General features: G+C 44.6%; 1 protein-coding gene across 15 annotated transcripts in view; it reads left to right on the top strand.

Annotated features, from left to right (window-relative positions):
* The window catches only part of LDB2 (LIM domain binding 2), a 396,329-nt gene continuing 379,727 nt past the window's right edge, over positions 1,349 to 17,950 (top strand). For 4 of the 15 annotated variants that reach the window (XM_021101050.1, XM_021101049.1, XM_021101048.1 and 1 more), the window contains exon 1: positions 1,430 to 1,821. In XM_021101050.1, coding sequence (XP_020956709.1) covers positions 1,690 to 1,821 — 132 coding nt within the window. In that variant the 5' untranslated portion in view covers positions 1,430 to 1,689. Of the gene's footprint in view, positions 1,822 to 17,950 lie in introns of all 15 variants that reach the window. The other 11 variants (XM_021101056.1, XM_021101055.1, XM_021101046.1 and 8 more) reach the window with 7 other exon arrangements.

The raw sequence follows: 17,950 nt of genomic DNA, 5'->3' as shown, positions 1-17,950 counted from the left end.
TGCTCTGGAAGTTTGGGGTGGACGCTGCAAACATTTCATGCAGTTTTGGAAAAGGACTGATCAAGAGAGCAGTGTGAGGGCATTTCTCCGCCTGGGTATTCTTAAGAGTGTAAATTGCGGAATTCGCAATACCTTATCCCCTGATGGCTAGTGACTTGGAGATACCCCAAGCCATGACTGGGGCAGAAAGTTAATTAATCTGCTTATTAAAAAGGAGAAATGTCTCATTTGCATGCATTTACATTCGAGTCTTGCTTGCATCATGCTTTTTGGTGGTCTCCGCTTTCTTCCCTTAATACCACTGACCTAGCTAGGTATTAGCTCGATACATTTACATATTCTGCATCTGGGCTTTGTTGAAGGAGAAGATGTCTGATTATCATTGGTTCCAGCAGAATTGGATTGTCCTATAGATCATTTAATCTCTCTAGACCTCCTTTCCTCTCCCATGGGCTGTGCGGGTTTTCTTCCAGTCATCATACACCATGACTTGGAAAAAGATTCATGTACCCGCTTGGAAAATAAGGACCTCGTCTCCATTAGAGTTGGACGTGTTACTTGGGATGAGCCATTCAATTATTTGCCATTTCCTACTCAACTTACGTTTCCGTGATCATTTTGTGCAACTTTTTTCTCTCTTGCTTTTCCGATCTTACTTGGAGGTCTGCTTTGGGAGTTGTTTTTTTTTTTTCCCCCCCTCTCTTAGGGAAAGAAGACCATTGCACCATGGGTGTATCTTAGGCATTACACATTCCAAATGATCTTTTTTTTTTTCTTTTTTTTTTTTTAACCTGAAAATGCATCCGTGACCTGAATCCAGGCCCCCTTAAACCGGCTTGACTGAAGCTCTGGGAGGAGGAGAGGGAGGGGGCTGGGAAGAGGGGTGATTGAGGAAGGCAGCGGGTGAGGAGAGGCTGAAATGCAAAAACTCTAACAAGCTCTTGGAACAGCAGCAAGTAAAACCAAAAAACTATAGAGAGAGATGAGTGCAGAGGGAAATCTTTGCATGGAGTGAATCACCAGCTCAGCTCCGACGGGGGTGGGGGAGGGGACCACGACGCCCCTGTTTCTGTGTTTTGTCGGAATCGCAGTGGTGATCCATTCCCAAGGACCAACGGTGTGGCTGTCAGGGGTGAGTGGGTCAGGCAGCGGTTAAAGCACCTATATGCTAACAAGCTCAGCAATCTGGTGGTGGAGGGTCCTGGCTGCAGGAAAAAAATTCAAACCAAACCTTAGACCTCTGTCAGACTGTAGGGAGAATTATATTTTTGAACTAGTCTCCAGTGTGGACAGGAAATGACCTCTCCACAAACTGCTTCTTTAAAAACAAGCAGTGGTGCCTAAAGCTATCCAGCTCCCCTCCCTCCCTCCCTCCCTCCCTCTCTGAAGCTCCTGCTCTCCCCTCTCCCTCCCTCCCTCTCTCCTTCCCTCCCTCCCTCCTTCCTCCCTCCCGCTCGCTCTCCGTCTCTCTAGCTATAGAGGGCTCCCACAGCAGTTCCCAGCCAGTGTGTTCAGCCTGCCTGCCTGCCTGCCTCTGTGTGTGTGTGTGTGTGTGTGAGTGTGTGCGCGCGCGCGCGTGTGTGCGAGCGTGTGCGTGCGTCTACTTTGTACTGGGAAGAACACAGCCCATGTGCTCTGCATGGACGTTACTGATACTCTGTTGAGCTTGATTTTCGACAAGCAGGCAAGATGTCCAGCACACCACATGACCCCTTCTATTCTTCTCCTTTCGGCCCATTTTATAGGAGACATACACCCTACATGGTCCAACCAGAGTACCGGGTCTATGAGATGAACAAGAGGCTGCAGTCGCGCACCGAGGTAAGTACTCCGACCTTGGGTGTGTGTTTGTGTAATTTTTTTTTTTTTTTTTTTTTGCAAACTGTGCATGAGCTCTTCTTGGGTGGCTGGCTGCATTCTGTGGGAAGTGTCCCACCAGATACTACCACGTACGTGGAAGGGAATGAGCGCCAGGAGGGATCCACTAGTTTGAACGCTGGGTTTCGAGGCACAGCAACTCTTGGAGCTGGGGACAGTTTCTGCCGGAATCTTGAAATAGACGACCCAGCACTTGATTCGCCTGCCGGGTCTCCAGAAATGCTGCTTGCCCAGAACTCTGGCGTTTGCGGGCTCTGAGCCAGTCCTGTTGGTGTTTCTTGAGATAGAATTCCGAGGGATTTGGTGATCATTTGCATCGAGGGAAATGATAAAAAAAAAAAATCCCAAAGGAAGTCTGCTTTGACCCGCCTTTGCTTTACAAAGTCATTAAAATCGAGGTGAAAAGGGCAGAAGAGTCACCCCTCGTACTTTTCAGAACTAGCCCTGGAGGGACGCATGTTTGTCTATTTCCGTGTTAAATTCAGAAACCAGTTGCTTGGGGCAAGGGGTTTTGGGCTTTCTCCCTTTGCGGATGGGAGTGTCTCCGTTCCAGCGAGCCGGCTCCGAATTCAAGTCAGCTCGGGTTTTTGCATATTTGGGACTTTGAGCCTGAGAGAGGAGCCTCACCTCCTTGCCCGGCAACTCTGGGAGCGGAGAGGAGACAGGAGTTTCAGAACTTTGTAAATGCAAAACTCCAGACGGCCTCCTGCAATTTAAATATTTAATGCCAGTTGACTTTTCCTCTGTGCTAGCTCGGAAGGCTGTCCATTCGCCTGTAAGTTGAGGCTTTGTGTTGAAGTGTTCTGAGAAGGAGTTTGTTATAGGGGCAGCCAAGTCACTCTAGGAAGTAGAAATCTCTGGGAATTCTGCCTTCTCTGCAGAGTACAGATACCTGGAGGGTGGACGGCAAAGAGCTTTCAGGGAATAGCCTTGATGGAATTGCAGATAGAAGACTGACTCAGTTCTGGAAAGGGACGCAGTTAAGGTTGTATGATAAAAATAAAACACAGTCGCTTGAATTGTCAACAGAGCCCTGGAGAATTCATGACGTTTAATGTATTTCATATAGCTAACGAGATGTGACCTGCTTTCTGATTGGCTAACTGCTGGACAAGGACTGATTAAAAACAACAACAACAACTGGGCTGTCTTTTCACTGCTATTTTCTTTATATGTTAACACACCATAGATGTTAAATCTACTGGATGGCACCATTGCTCTCCCCAGAAGCCAGTAGCTTTAACACAAGTATAAACTCTGTTTTGCTAAGGCTGGCGAACTCTTGACAGTAAATGATACTTGTGTGGATGTGAGTGTGTGTCTGTGTGTGCCAGCGCCTTACAGTTTGCATTCAGATCTTTGCAACTGTGTATCAGAATCTCAAACTCTTGCACAAACTATTGGATATCACAGCCAACCAATTAGGAGGAGACACAATGTCTTATAGTTCAGAACACATTAATTGCAACATAGATTGGGGGTAAAAAAAAAAAAAAAAGTCTTAAACTATGATTAGTTTTACAAAAGAGACCAGGGGTCTTTATGGATCAATTCTTGCACAGCAGCGGGGTTTAAAATAACCCATTTCCACCTTACGTTTTAGAAAGTTTTCGAGTTGTGGAAGAACGATTTTCTCCCATTCTTCTTGCTTAGGATAGCAGGCAGATTTCTCTGATAACTGCGTTCTCCTGTGCCCCTTAATTATCACTTGGCCAGTTCTGAGCCAGCATATTTATCTGGGCGACTTCTCTATGCTGGTCCTCATAAAAATGCAGGATATAATAAGGTCCCCACATTTGTTTCCCATTTGAGAGAAAACCTTTGAAAGTCTCCCGTTCACAGTATGTTTCTTAAAAATGACATGTTATCTTTTGTGAGAGCTAGACTCAGAAATAACTAACTTTTGGATTATGGGGTATTACTTTTAAGTAGAAAACCTGATTCATTGCACAAGAAACCGGAGCGGCAAGCTTGCTATTTCAAACCTTAAAGATTCTTTGAAACCTCTCCGAATGACCCAAAAAAGTGCTGAGACCTGTTTGCTGGTATGTTCTAGAGCCAACCTGAACATTTCTCCCCCTGATTAGATCTTTTTAATAATTATCCAAATAATTGCCCTATTTTCCTTTTTTATTTTTTCCTTTACCAAGCAGTAAATGATGTCACAAACCCAAGGCCATAAGTTTGTTTTTATTTCCTATGAAAAACAGTAAGAGAATCAAGCGATTGTTCCTAAAATATATAACTATTAATGTTCAATATTAGATTTGGATCAAAGTTTGTAATTGAAAGGAATATTTAGAAAAAGATAACTTTTCTTGGAAAAATTGTATTGTGCTTTTACCAGCGATGATGATTTCTGATAAAGTTGTTCTGAGCCCTGGGAGGGATTGGTTGGAAGAAGGTAAAATAATACCCAGCAAGAGTTTTCAGTTTCTTCATACAAGAACTCAAATAGATTGTTGAGTGATTACTTTTAGAATCTAATCAACGTATCCAACCATTTTGGACAAGGAAACTCACCCCTCTTTCTTCTCTCTCTCTTCTGCTTTCCACTCCTAAATTATATGGTATTATTTCATGGACTCCTAATATTACTCACACACACACACACACACACACACACACACACACACACACACACATTTGGTTATACTCTCGGACTCTCCATTTTTTTTTTTTTTTTGACCATAGACTTGCCTAGAAAGAAATTGTAGCAAATCACTTTGTCATGAATAAACTGTAGTCAAGTTTGCAGAAATTTCCTAGAAACCTCCCTCCTTCTTTATGGAAAGGAAAGAAAGGAGTAAAGAGGCATATGGGGTTCACCCACTTTCCTTCTATTCCTGACCTTCCCAGAATATTCTCCTATGGGGTGGATGCGTTTCTTCCTATTAAATCAAATCATGATTTGATGACCAAATCCATGCAGTTTTAAAGAACACTGGATTGAGAGTTAAGCCTGTTTCTAACTTGTTTCTGTCACTTACTAACTAGTTGGCAAGGATCTTGGGCCCTCATTGGCAAATGACCTGCAAGGCCCTTTTAATTTAAAAATTCAGATTCTGCAAAAGTCCTGGGTTTGGATTTCTTTAGCATGAAAAAGCGTGGTAGAGTAAACTGCACAGATAGTATTCCTTGGCTCATGATTCAAAATCACAAATGGTACTGGAATGGCAGAATCTGAGTGGAGAACATATTGAAGGAAGACCCCTTTCCAGTCTTATTTAAGGGCAGTGCTTGGAGCAAGCAGTTCCTGAGATCCAGTAAGTTCTCAATAGGTATTTGTGAACTAGCCAGTCAATGAATCAGTAAATGAAAGAGGCCCGAGAGTTTGAGAAGGGTGTCATTGAAACTGGCACCTTTCCTGAGAGACACAATTCTGATGCCTTTGGGGCCGGGCGGGGCGGGTCCCCAAAGCTGCTTTGGGGACGTGCTTCCCTTTCTCCTAAAAGCGCTCATCTCCACATGCTCCCCATTTATTTCATCACGAGGCATTTTGGATTCCTAGTCTTTGAAGGAGAGCAAGTGTCTAAGAGATCATGGGACCTCATCTCTTTCTAAAGAACCCAACATAAAACAAAAACAACCAAAATACGCTTTAAATGCTGTTGGCTATTCTGGGAAAGAAACTGTCTTGGCAACATCAGAATCTCAGGGAAATTTCATAAAGAAACGCATGACTGTTTTCCCCTCTTTTTAATTGAAATTAAAAGAAACTCTTGGAGTTTTGTGTCACCGTTGGTCACTGGAATTACCAGGCAGTAGGACGGGGGCTTTGCTACCATGAATTGACCTGAGGTCTTCCAAAATTCATTTACTATTTGAATGGTTCCTGCTGTTTCAGATTTATTTTGGAAGAACGCAACTGCACAATTATATAGTGAAGCACTGCACACAGAGGACAGCCAGACAGGACGTAAAAATGTGTCCTAAAGATTTCAGCATTTGTTCTAGCAAAAGCTTCCATAAGAACCAAAATAGTGTTGTTGTTTTTTTTTCTTTTCATTTCCTGAGATCTGTTCTAGGAGTTGAAAAATATGTGTAGGTAAAATGCGAGATCATCCCAGGACCTTCATGTTTAGTTGAAAGGATTCCAAGAATGTTGGATTATGATGGCATTTAAGAAAGTTTATCCAGTGATAAAAATTTTGCTTATGGGTGATAACTTTCCTATACCTTGTTTCCTATTCAAAGGACCAAAAAAACATCTCCATTCCAATGAAGATATTTTTACGAATATAGATTTTTTTTTTCATGTTGGGGGTATGTTCATTTTAATACAATCCCACAAACACCAGGAAAGTGTGTGTGTGTGTGTGTGTGTGTGTGTGTGTGTGTGTTTGGGGGGGGGGTTTCCATGATGTATTTCTTCTGTTTTGAGTTCCTTTTTTTTCCCCCCTTTTCCTCAGCATTATACAACCCACTCCCAAAGAGAAAACTGTGATTATAGTGGGAAGCCGCCGTGCACACAAGGATTTTATTAGAATTATGGTTTTTAGTTTTACAGGATTTAATATGAACGTTGAAAATATCTGAAGACCTTGAAATTTAAATCTGCTGCTTTCACCCGCCTCAGCTCAGCCCAGCTCCCTGGGGAGGGGGTGGGAGGGGGTCCGAGGGTTCTGGTCTTTTCTTTCAGCTACATTTTTATATACTTCAGTCACAGGGTTTCTGTTGTAGCATCATGTTTATTCATGGGATAGCTTAGTATCATTGATGTTCAGATGGAGTCTAGTTAAAATGAGATTAGATATTTTGGATGGGTGGGAAAAAAAATGAAAACTACCTTGTGATAACTTGGGGTTTTTTTTCCCCCCCTGGAAATTTAGAAAGAAAAAAAAAAATTGGTGTTGTTACACTGAGGCGTATGAATGATTTTCAGTGTTTAGCACAGAACTTTCCAAGTTTTTTCGAAGGGGCTTGGTGGGGAGGGGGGAGGGGGATTAGTAGTGGTAGGGAAAGCTATTTTGAAAATGTTAAATGAAACCAAAAGTGAAGTTTTAGAAAATGAGAACTTCCCAACTCTCTTATTTTTTCAAGATCTCTACATGGCTTCAGAAAACAAATTGCAGGACTCTTGTACTGATTTTATTTTCCTGAGGTCTTTTTTTTCCCCCCATTTTCTTACTGTGGGAACTGTTTTTAATTAAAAATTGCTGCAAACTAACTATTCGTAAGAGGCCAAGAAGAAGAAAAAAAAAATCTCTCAACTCACGTTCAACACAGATCCTTATCAGCCTAAAATCAATGCACATTTAAATTTCTCCCCCTTTGGTGTGCAAATTATGATATAGGATTTAAACAGTATGCATTTTTTAAGGCTTTAGCTTTTTGTTTGGGTTTTAGAAAGAAATTAATTTAAATTGTGTGGAGACAGGGCTATAAATCTCCTGTTATTAGTTTGTCCACATGAACTCATTTTCTGGAGGAACACAGAATACCTCCTTTCTGGACACGCAAACACAACACAAAACAAACCACCCCCAGTAGTGTCAAAAACAAGATTCACACACTTACGTCTTTGGATTTGAGTGCTGGGTCTTAGAATATAATCGATTTGGGAAAACAATCTCTTTTGGAAAGTAGCAGAAAACAGAGCTTTAAACATCTACTCCGCAGATGTAGTTATTACATATACCTTAGTCATTTTCTGACCAAAAGATTCCCTTCCTCCCCCTCCCCTTCCTTCCTTCCTTCTTTCCTTCCATCCTTCCTTCCTTATCAACTTGAGCTTGGTTGCTGGGTTGGTTGGTTTTTAACATTTAAGTTCTGGCAGCCTGCATCTGAACATGGACAGCTCTTGATACCTGCGACAAACTTCAGCCATTCCTTCAAGGATTTCCATACTTCAGGCAGTGACCATACCAGAGCCTAAAATACAGAGGAGATGAAGCCATTTTTCTGCATTTAGAAGCTTACAACTGGGTAACAGAGGGGCACAGGCAAACCAGCTCTTAGCGTGAAGTGCCCTGTGCATTTGTGAAGTGCAAGAGGCCTTTCTGAGAAGTAGGCATGATGATCACAACTAGTATCCATGGGGTGTTCCCTCTCCGTAAGGCCAAGGTGCTGGGGCCTTCTGCAGGTCAGCTCACGTAACCCTCAAAATCACCCCGGAGACAGGTACCCCTGACATCCACAGTCTTAATGGATGAGGAAACAACGGGTTAAGGGAATTGTTTAAGGTCCCACGGATGGTTGTTTAGTTTTAAACAACTGCTTTGCTCTAGGCCTTCTCTGAGATAAGAAAGACTAGCTAGGATGTCAGTTTCACCTGCACAGATTTATTAGGGGAATGCAATCGTTTTCTCTGTGCATCAGTTGACTTTGGAAGTGGCTGGAAAGTGGATCCCATCCACCTAACCTGGTTGGCCTATTTGCTTCTCAGTTGCCTGACTCCTTTCAGCAGGGACCACGTGAAATGGCAAAGGCTGGAGTCAGAGATGGATAGACCCTGGTTATGGGGTGGGGGGAACCAAAATCCCACTCCTTATTGAAGAATCAATATTTTCGGTATTCGTTGATGTGGCCCTATCTGAAGTCCCTGGAATTGTTGTGGAATACTATGCACCGTTATTTAAGAGCTGATTTTTTTTTTTTTAACTTAAAACTATTCAGACTTCCCTTCAGGGCTTGACTCTTCTTGGGGGTGCTCTGCGGAAGATGGTGGTTTAATTATTTTAAACAGTAAGGGGATGAGTAAGTAGAAAAGCTCTCCCAGTTTGGGTGGTGCCGCTCCCCTCCAGATATAAGATTAGGAGAGTAAATTAGAATTTGACCTGGTGTTGGCTTTCTTTGCAAGACATTGATTAGGAACCTGGGAGAGAATAAAGGCATGGAGGGAAAAGAACTCCCAACATGCGCTGGCTTCTCATGATCCTGGCCGGGCCCTAAGAGACAGTCTGTCCACACCGTGTGTCTCTGTATTTCCTTGTGGGAGGTGATGTTTCCTTCCTAGCCTTGCAGTCTGCTTGAGCTCCCTTTGAGGCCATTGTCTTTGCAGTAAATGCCTGCTGGTGATTGGAGGTGAGATGGCTCTTTTGCAGTGAACCCACCCCCAAGCCCAAGATGCACCTGTTCTGGTTCTCCTTTAACAGATAAGGAAACGGAGGCTCAGAGAGATCATGCCCAAGACCATGCATGGGCCTCCCCAGGGCTGGATCTTTGGACTCCCCTCTTCTCTCCCAAAGCCTGCTGGTAAAGGCTACCCACTCCCTGTTGGAGGCCCCGACAGCCACACCACGCCCCCATTTTCTGCTGCGTTTCACAGGCCTCATTTGAAGTTTTCGTCTTCCAGTTAAGAAACAGAATGCTGGAGTTCCTGTTGTGGCCCAGCAGTAACAAACTCAACTAATATCCATGAGGATGTAGGTTCGATCCCTGGCCCCGCTCCGTGGGTTAAGGATCTGGTGTTGCTGTGAGCGGTGGTGCAGGTCGCAGATGCTGCTGGGATCCCACGTTGCTGTGGCTGTGGTTTGGACCAGCAGCTACAGTTCTGATTCCACCCCTAGCTTGGGAACTAACATATGCCACAGGTATGGCCCTCAAAAGACAAAAAATAAAAAAAAAAAAATAAACAAAAACAGAATGCTGAACTTTGAAGATGAGCGAGAACCCCTCTAAAAAAGAGGGCCCACCCCCGTTCTGGGGACCTCACAAGCCCTCAGGATGCGGATGGGCTCCTAACGGTACTTGCTGCTCCCTCTTTCCACCTTAGAATCTATTTTCTCACAGGCAACCAAGGTGATATTTTTGAAGCAGAAATCAGAGCGTGTCCCTCTCCTCCTCCCCCCGCACACCTAGAATAATCTCCAAACTTCTTTCTCTGGCTTTAAGGCTCTATTGATCCGTTGCTTCCTGATGGCCCAGGCTCACCACGTGTTCAACCCATGCCTGCCACCAGGGACGTCTTTGGATCTAATAACTTGCCAGGCCTGTTCAGATCCCAGTATCCTTGTCCTCAGTGGTAGGATGGATGGATGTGGATTCCCCCATAACCACATTATAAGTATTAGGAAATCCAATTTGAATTAGACTTTGGCATGGCATTGGCTTTATCTGCAGACAGTTGATGAAATGTCTCAAAGAAAATAACAGCCATGCAGGATAAGTGTCCTAGCACTTAGTAGGGCCTCTACTGATCACTTTAAATGCCCCCTTCATAGAGGCCTTCCTGGATGACCTCAATTAATAAATTATCCGCCCCCCCCCAAGACATACACTCAACCTCGCCCACTTTCTATCACACACTTACATATTTTCTTCATGGGAATAATAGCAAGCTGGTATTTTCTCGCTTTTCGCTGCCTTTTTTATTTTTTACTTATTTTGGGGGGCCATGCTTGTGGCAGGCAGACGTTCCCTGGTCAGGGATTGAACCCTCCTTACTTCAGCAATAACCCTAGCCACAGTGGTGGCAATGCCCGATCCTTAAAGCTGCTGAGCCACCGTGAACTCTCTTGCTTCTGGTTTCTTTCTTCAATGTTTCTTGTCCTCGATAGAATGCAAGCCTTCTGAGGACAAGCATCTTCTATGTCTCACAGTTGTTGCTCAGTGCCTCACAGCCCTCGGTTGAGATGCCAAATATATCTGTTGAGGGAGTTCCTGCTGTGGCTCAGCAGTAACAAACCCAACTAACATCCATGAGGATGTGAATTCGATCCCTGGCCCCGCTCATTGGGTTAAGAATCTGGCATTGCCATGAGCTGTGGTGTAGGTCACAGACGCAGCTCGGATCCAGTGCTGCTGTGGCTGTGGTGTAGGCGGGCAGCTGCAGCTCTGATTTGACCCCTAGCCTGGGAACTTCCATATGCTGCAGGTCTGACCCTAAAAAAGCAAGTATGTATGTGTGTGTGTGTGTGTGTGTGTGTCTGGGAAATTAAGTTGTACCAGCAATATCCAGACTGACACTGGAATTTGCTCTGAATCTTCCCAACAATCACCTCCACTTAAGTTTGGAAAAGCATCTGTGCACCTAATAGCCCAGGGAGCGTTCACAGCAGAACTTTAGCCAGACCTGCAGGAAAAAGAAGCCTGGCAAGAAGAATTTCCTCTGCGAGGGAAGTGTTAAGCAGAGAACCTTGCCTTCTGGGTACGAATCTGTTGGGAATCTCCTGACTTCTGATTAAAAAATATTTGTACTTATCCTAGCGGGTTTTTTTTCTCATTTGATATTTCCCTCACTTCTCTCTTGGGATCTACCTGAAAGCCCCCCTCATGAATTCTAGTGTGAATCATGATAACGCCTTCCCTTTCCCGGACTACTTTGGATTTTGGGAAAGTATTTTCAGGGCCATTCATTAGCTTATTTGAAGGGATTTGCCTAACAGAAAATATGGGAAGTTGTATTAGTATGTGATGCTGTGGTTTACCATGGTATTTGTATTTGCGAATTGTATGGTGTGTGTGCATGGGTGTGCAAGGCGTGTGTGCGTGTATGAGAGAGAGAGATGTTCTACCCAATCCGATTGTGTTTGTGTGCGTGTGAAACTTCTGGCTGCGAAACACGCCCACCTGTTTTTCCACTGGTGTTTTTTCTTTGGAATGAAAAGAGTGGAAGCTAAAGATCTGGACTGAAGTACAACTTATACTAAGTCAGATGTAGATCTGAACACTGGCTCTGCTTCCTGCTTTGTGATCTTAGGGAAGTCACTTAGCTTTTCTGAACCTTTGTTTTCTTAGCCTGAGTATTAGACTGGGAGATGAATGTCTCATGCATGTAAAATGCCTGGTAGACAGTAAGTGCTCAATAAATGGGGAACTATGATGATGATGATGGCGATGATAATTATGCTGCCCTGATTCTCTGTCCTATCAGCAAATTAGGGAGTGTAAGTCATGCAGAACTTCGCTTGATTTCCTAGAGTTATCGCAAGTAATTAATTATTTTATAGAAATATAGATGTACAGTGTTACCTGACTTTCAGGTGTATTGCAAAGTGATTCAGTTACACAGACACACACATATATATTCTTTTTCAGATTCTTTTCCATTATAAGTTATTACAGGGATTGAATATAGATCCCTGTGCTATATGGTAAATCCTTGTTGTTTATCTATTTTATATATAGTAGTTGTGTATCTGTTAGTCTCATACGCCTAATGTATCCCTCCCCCCTTTCTCCTTTGGTAACTATAAAAGTATCTTTAAGAATATGTTTGGGAGTTCCCATCGTGGCGCAGTGGTTAACAAATCCGACTAGGAACCATGAGGTTGCGAGTTCAGTCCCTGCCCTTGCTCAGTGGGTTGACGATCCGGCGTTGCCGTGAGCTGTGGTGTAGGTTGCAGACGCGGCTCGGATCCTGTGTTGCTGTGGCTCTGGCGTAGGCTGGCGGCTACAGCTCCGATTCGACCCCTAGCCTGGGAACCTCCATATGCCGCGGGAGCGGCCCAAAGAAATAGCAAAAAAAAGACAAAAAAAAAAAAAGAATATGTTTGGCATTAGCAGATTTCAATGTAATGAGTGGAAGCTGCAGTGACATGTAGGACCTGTGGGTTTGGGGTTCTCATACTCTGGGATTGTACCACCAGGGTGCTCCACCCCCATAGAGAAGTGACGACATCACGCCTCCTTGTAACCATGATCTGCTGCAAAGTCTGGGCTGTCATTATCTTAGACATACCAAGGTTAAAGATTTGAGAACTGACCAATGTATGGGACACATACACTGGATTCTGTGGGGAAAAAATTCTGCATTCTGGGTTTGCTCTAGCTCCGAACCCAGTGGAGACGACACTGAAATGTTGCCCTTCCCCAGTGCCTTTGAAGGCCATCTAAACTGGGACCCCAGGGAGGGCTGGAGGGGTCACTCCTGCAGGCCTGTGACAGGCCAGTTTGACTAAAGAGGAACTCTTCCCCAAAGCAGCCTGGTACAGACTTCTCCAGGGAGCTGTGTCAGCTCTGGGCAGAAGCGTAAAGCCCCACCTGAGTGTCTGAACTGATAAGAGCCCTGCCAAACTGATCCACTGTGACACCTTGTGGCTTACTCCTTAGCACAGTGAAATGTACACGGGCGGAGCCAGTGATGCGCTGAATGGCACCGTGCGGTATCTTTCTAGCCAGAGGGAGGATCCGGTTGATGGGTAGTAAAGCTGCCCACCTCTGCTGTCCTTACGGATGCAACTGGGGATTACGATGTGCTGATTTGTCCCAAGACTTTCAGTGTAGGGCCTCCCTGATTTTTCACGTGGAGTTCCTTAAATTACACGTGTCTTCCTTTGTACACTTCATTTCATTGATGGGGTCACCTGTGATTTTTATTTAGACTTCCACGTTAATAATAATTTCTAGTCAACTTCTCTAGAGAAATAGCTTGTGTAGCTCAAACATTAAATTGTTCCAAATTTTATTTTCATATAAATAAAATGTATATATATATTTGAGAGGGTAGTGCTTGTTAAATTTTGCTTCCTAATGCGGGTCATTTCTTAGGTCTCATGAGAATTTGATCTTGAGACTGAAAAATCCATTCAGACAAGCAAAAGTTACACTATTAAACAAGGCTAACACACACACACACACACACACACACGCACACCCCCACACCCACCTCTTCTTATGCCTTATAACGTTAGCCATGATTACTCTGCAGTTGGCTGAAATTTCTTGCTTGAAATTGAATTTAAGTAGTTAGTGCATATCACTTGCCTTTTGAAAGGTTCTGATACAGACCTTTCGATGGAGACTATGGCTCCCCAGGTAGCTGAATCCTAGAATTCCAAGGCTGGAGTAGATGTCGATGATCAGCTAGTCCACACTTTCTGATTTTGAAAGTGCCCAAACCAGACACAGGTGGCGCTTACCTGGACCACGACATGCTTCAGATTCAGAAGTGATCTTGGGTTTTCTCACGCGAGAAAGTGGCCAAATGAAACGCTCTTACAGATCACTTATTTGAACTCAACCCTACAAAAATCTTTCCACTTCCAACTCCTTTCTCTTCTTTCAGTTTTCCAATTTGCCCTAAAATGGCATCGCTCGCTCGCCTCGCACTGTTGATGCTGACAAACACATCACTGAGCTTTATTGTTTTCAAATGTATGGCTGTTTTCTTGCCAATGTACGTAAAGTTGCTTAAGTTTTAAGATATATGTCTACTTTTTCTGATTTTAAAAACTTGGTACATTACCGAGAATAGGATATTTATAAAGTGCAACAATGTATAAATATATTCAGTACAAATTCTCTTTCTTTCTACCATGCAAAATAATGTTGTTAATGTTTTAACATATTAATTTAATGCCCACAGACATATGTATCAGCCTTTGTATGCTTAGGGACATACTGAGTACTCTTGAATCCAGCTCTTTTTAACTAAAATTACTAGTATTTCGTTGCATTCTTAAATCTTAAAGTATCATTTTGAGTTGCATGGATTGTTTACATGAATGTTTATGCTTTTAAAATTAATGTACAGGTTCTTGGGTGGCTCAGCAGGTTAAGGACCTGGCAGTGTTACCGGTGTGGCTCCAGTCACTGCCCTGGCTCGAGTTCAGTCCCTGGCCCAGAAATTTCTGCATGCTGTGGCCGTGGCCAAAAAATATACATGCTATATAGATATGTTAAAAATTATCTGCACCACAATTTGAACTCAGGGAAAGAACATTCTTAATATTCCATCTTGTCCCTGGGAAGGCAGAGGGCTGCTGATGGAAGGAGTTAGCTACAGTGCCTGTTGGTATTATCACTAGCATTTAATACTAGTCAGAAATCTTGCACCCAGAACTCTCTTGCCTTTTAAGAAAGTTTTTCCCTCCCATTTGATGGGCAGATCCTTTTTCTCCCCCTTGTTTTTCTTTCTTTCTTTCTTTTTTTTTTTTTGTCTTTTTAGGGCCTCCCTCACAGCATGTGGATGTTCCCAGGCTAGGGGTTGAATCAGAGCTACAGCTGCTGGCCTACGCCAGAGCCACAGCAACCCAGGATCCGAGCTGTGTCTGCGACCCACACCACAGCTCACGGCAACACCAGATCCTTAACCCACTGAGCAAGGCCAGGGATTGAACCTGCAACCTAGTTGGATTCTTTTCTGCGGTGCCATGATGGGCCCTCCTCCCCCTTGATTTTCTTTCTCTTGTAGTATTTCTGAGTCAAGAGGTAGCCGGCATACAACCTTGTATAATGTCTATAAATCAAAAGAGTTTTGCACAGTTCCCCCTGGAAGAGGGAGGTTGCATTAATGTTAAGAGTTAGTGTTAATCTAGAACCTGTAGGTTGGGATACAGCCAGTTCATGTATGATACCATTTGAAGGATGTACCTTCAGTTCGAGGAGAACAGTGATACCTCATAAAGTGGGCTATGTCCTGTGTCATATGCAGTGTTATCTTATTTTATTTTCCCCACTGGATCAAAGAGATCTTTGCGGTCAGGTACGACCTTATTTATGTTTTATGCATCATGGCAACTGACATACTTTGGGGCCCATAGCAGTCTTCTTTTTTTTTAAAGGCACATTTCACGAGGGCAGCTATTTTGTAACGAGGTTCTGAATTATACCCCTTTTTTTTTTAAATGGGTAACATGCATTTTGTAGATAAGCCTCATACATGCCTGCTCTAGGACCGAGCAGTCACGGCGTGCCATCCGGCGACGTCCCCTACTGTAGCGTGAGCCTGGAATGGTCAACCTCTGGAAGCCAGCAGACCTGTTTCTTTCCTTCCTGTTTGTGTGACCTTGAGCGAGTTTCATCCTACCCTCTGTGCTCACGGATCCTGTAGGGATGAGGATAGAATCCACGTCTCTGGATTTTTATGAGGATCAGGTGAGATCATTCTTAGAAAGTGATGAGCAGAGTGGCTGCACCCCCAAGTGTTCACGGCTACGACGATGCTGATCTGTTCAGTGGATAATGAACATCTGCCCGAAGTGGACTTACAGGTCTGGAGGTGACCGGGGCCCCAGGCCTGACTGAAAGGGCTTAGTGAGACCACAGGTAGGCTTAGCAGGGAAGGGGGTCTTGAAGCATGATGGGAATTTGCTAATTTGGGAATAGCCGTGGAGAAGATGCTTTTGGCGGAAGGACAGGCCCAGGCAGAGAACATGAGTCTTGAGATGTTTGAGGAAGGGGTGCAGGGTCTAGGGTGTTTTATGAGTGTGGGAGTGGGGCTGGCGAGGGTGGTAGGAGATAAACCTGGAGAAGAAGTGAGGGCTGATTGGGAAGATTTCGTGATGCTAGTGAGGCCCTTGGTGTCTGCCACCCCCCTGGCTTTTGTCATTTTAGGGCTGCACCTGTGGCATATGGAGGTTCCCAGACTAGGAGTCGAATCAGCCAGCCTACGCCACAGCCACGGCAATGCAGGATCGGAGCCGCATCTGCAACCTACACCACAGCTCACGGCAACACCGGATCCTTAACCCACCGAGTGGAGCCAGGGATCGAACCTGTGTCCTCATGGATCCTAGTCAGATTCCTTTCTGTCGAGCCACAAGAGGAACTCCCTTGGTCTCTATCCTTTAGAGGCTCTTGGGCTTCAGCGTCACAAATATGAATAGAACCCCAGCATGATTATTTAACTTCTTCATGCTTTGGTTTCCTCGTCTGGAAGGTAATCCTAGAGCACAGCCCTCACCTCTTAGGTTGTGTTTTAGGGAATTTAATGAGATGAGGCTTTTCAGCTTTAGACCAGCTGGTCCATGCTCCTCACTCTTACGCACTGAGGATTCCATCAATGTTGGCTTCTACCATCAGGTGACGGGAACTGACAAAAGTATTTTTTTGGCCCGGGCAGTGAAACCACTTGCCGTGCCTTTGAGCAGGGTCACTCTGGGCACTTGGTGGAGGGTGGGCTGGCGGTCTGTCTTAGAGCGGATTTGTCTCCGGAGAGGGATGGGGAGATGCACAAAGGAAGACGACACACACTTACTGGCTGGCTGAGCTATTTTTAGTCTAGTGTGTCTGAAGCGAAGGATGGATTTTCATGGCTTTTTTTTTTTTTTTTTTTTTTTTAAGATGCAGAATTACCGTAAGCCACGGTTATGTAACTTGTCTGGGGACACTTTATTTGTCCGCCAGTGAGGCCACTGTGTGGTCCCCAGAAGTTTTAGCAGCCCTCTGAGAAGATGGGTCCCCAAGGTCACCAACCTTGACTTTTCCTCCTGCCTTAATGGAATTGAGAGACCGGAAGTGATGGGCTGTGGCTTCTGGAAAAACCCCTTCCCCTGGTAGCCAGCCTGGCACTAGGACCCAAAGTGAGGTGGTGGTGAGTCCAGGGAAGAGGCTAGAGTGCGGACAGAGAAGAGAGTGAGGGTTGAAATTCTACCCCTGCCCCCTCAAGTCGTGTGAACCTCTGAGCCTCAGTTTCCTGGGTGTGGGATGGGCAGAACAAGAGATCAGTATCAGAGGAACATCCTGGACACTCACTGAGACCTTGAAGGGGACATTGCCAAGACCGGGTGGCATCGGGCATGTGCCCCGACCTTTCTCCGCCTGGCACTTTGCGTCGCATGGAGGGCCAAAGACCTTTGTTCATTTCAAGAGTGTTTCTTGAGCTCTTCTCACACCTCCTTTCCTTCGTACACTCGAGCCTATGACCTTGGGGGAAATCCTTTCCTTTCCTGAGCCTTTTTGACAGCTCTGGGTTCCACGAGGTCCGAGCTGTAAGTTTCTTTTGTCGGCCTCAGTCTCTGTGAGTCCCATCAGTAGACTGTTGGCTTCTGTTTTGAAGCTCCTACGTTCAGCATTAAGATCCAGGTAAATTACGTGTTTCCCTCGCGCTCCACTGAGTCACCTGCCTTTTTTTCTCCCACTTCCCTCACCCAGGGGATCGTGCTGAATCACAGTAAGGTTTTTCTTGCTTTTCCGCACAAACTGGCTGGAGCTGGAGCACCGCTCAGGCCTCCCCACCCTGCGGGCACCATTGTCTGAAAAACCTGCACATGAAAAAGGCCCGGGGATTGTTTTATCCGGTCTGCCTAAAAGAATCTCAACATGCAAATGCAGGAGAGACTAAAATTACAGAGTTCAGTGGGTACCCAGGACCATTCTTCTTCTTCTTCTTCTTCTTCTTCTTCTTCTTCTTCTTCTTTTTTTTTTTAAGAAAGGTTAAAATTTTTCTGAACCAAGACTAGAAAAT

Source organism: Sus scrofa, chromosome 8 (genome assembly GCF_000003025.6).
Source record: "Sus scrofa isolate TJ Tabasco breed Duroc chromosome 8, Sscrofa11.1, whole genome shotgun sequence".
Lineage (NCBI taxonomy): Eukaryota > Metazoa > Chordata > Mammalia > Artiodactyla > Suidae > Sus > Sus scrofa.
This window is presented reverse-complemented; position numbering and strand designations above follow the sequence as displayed.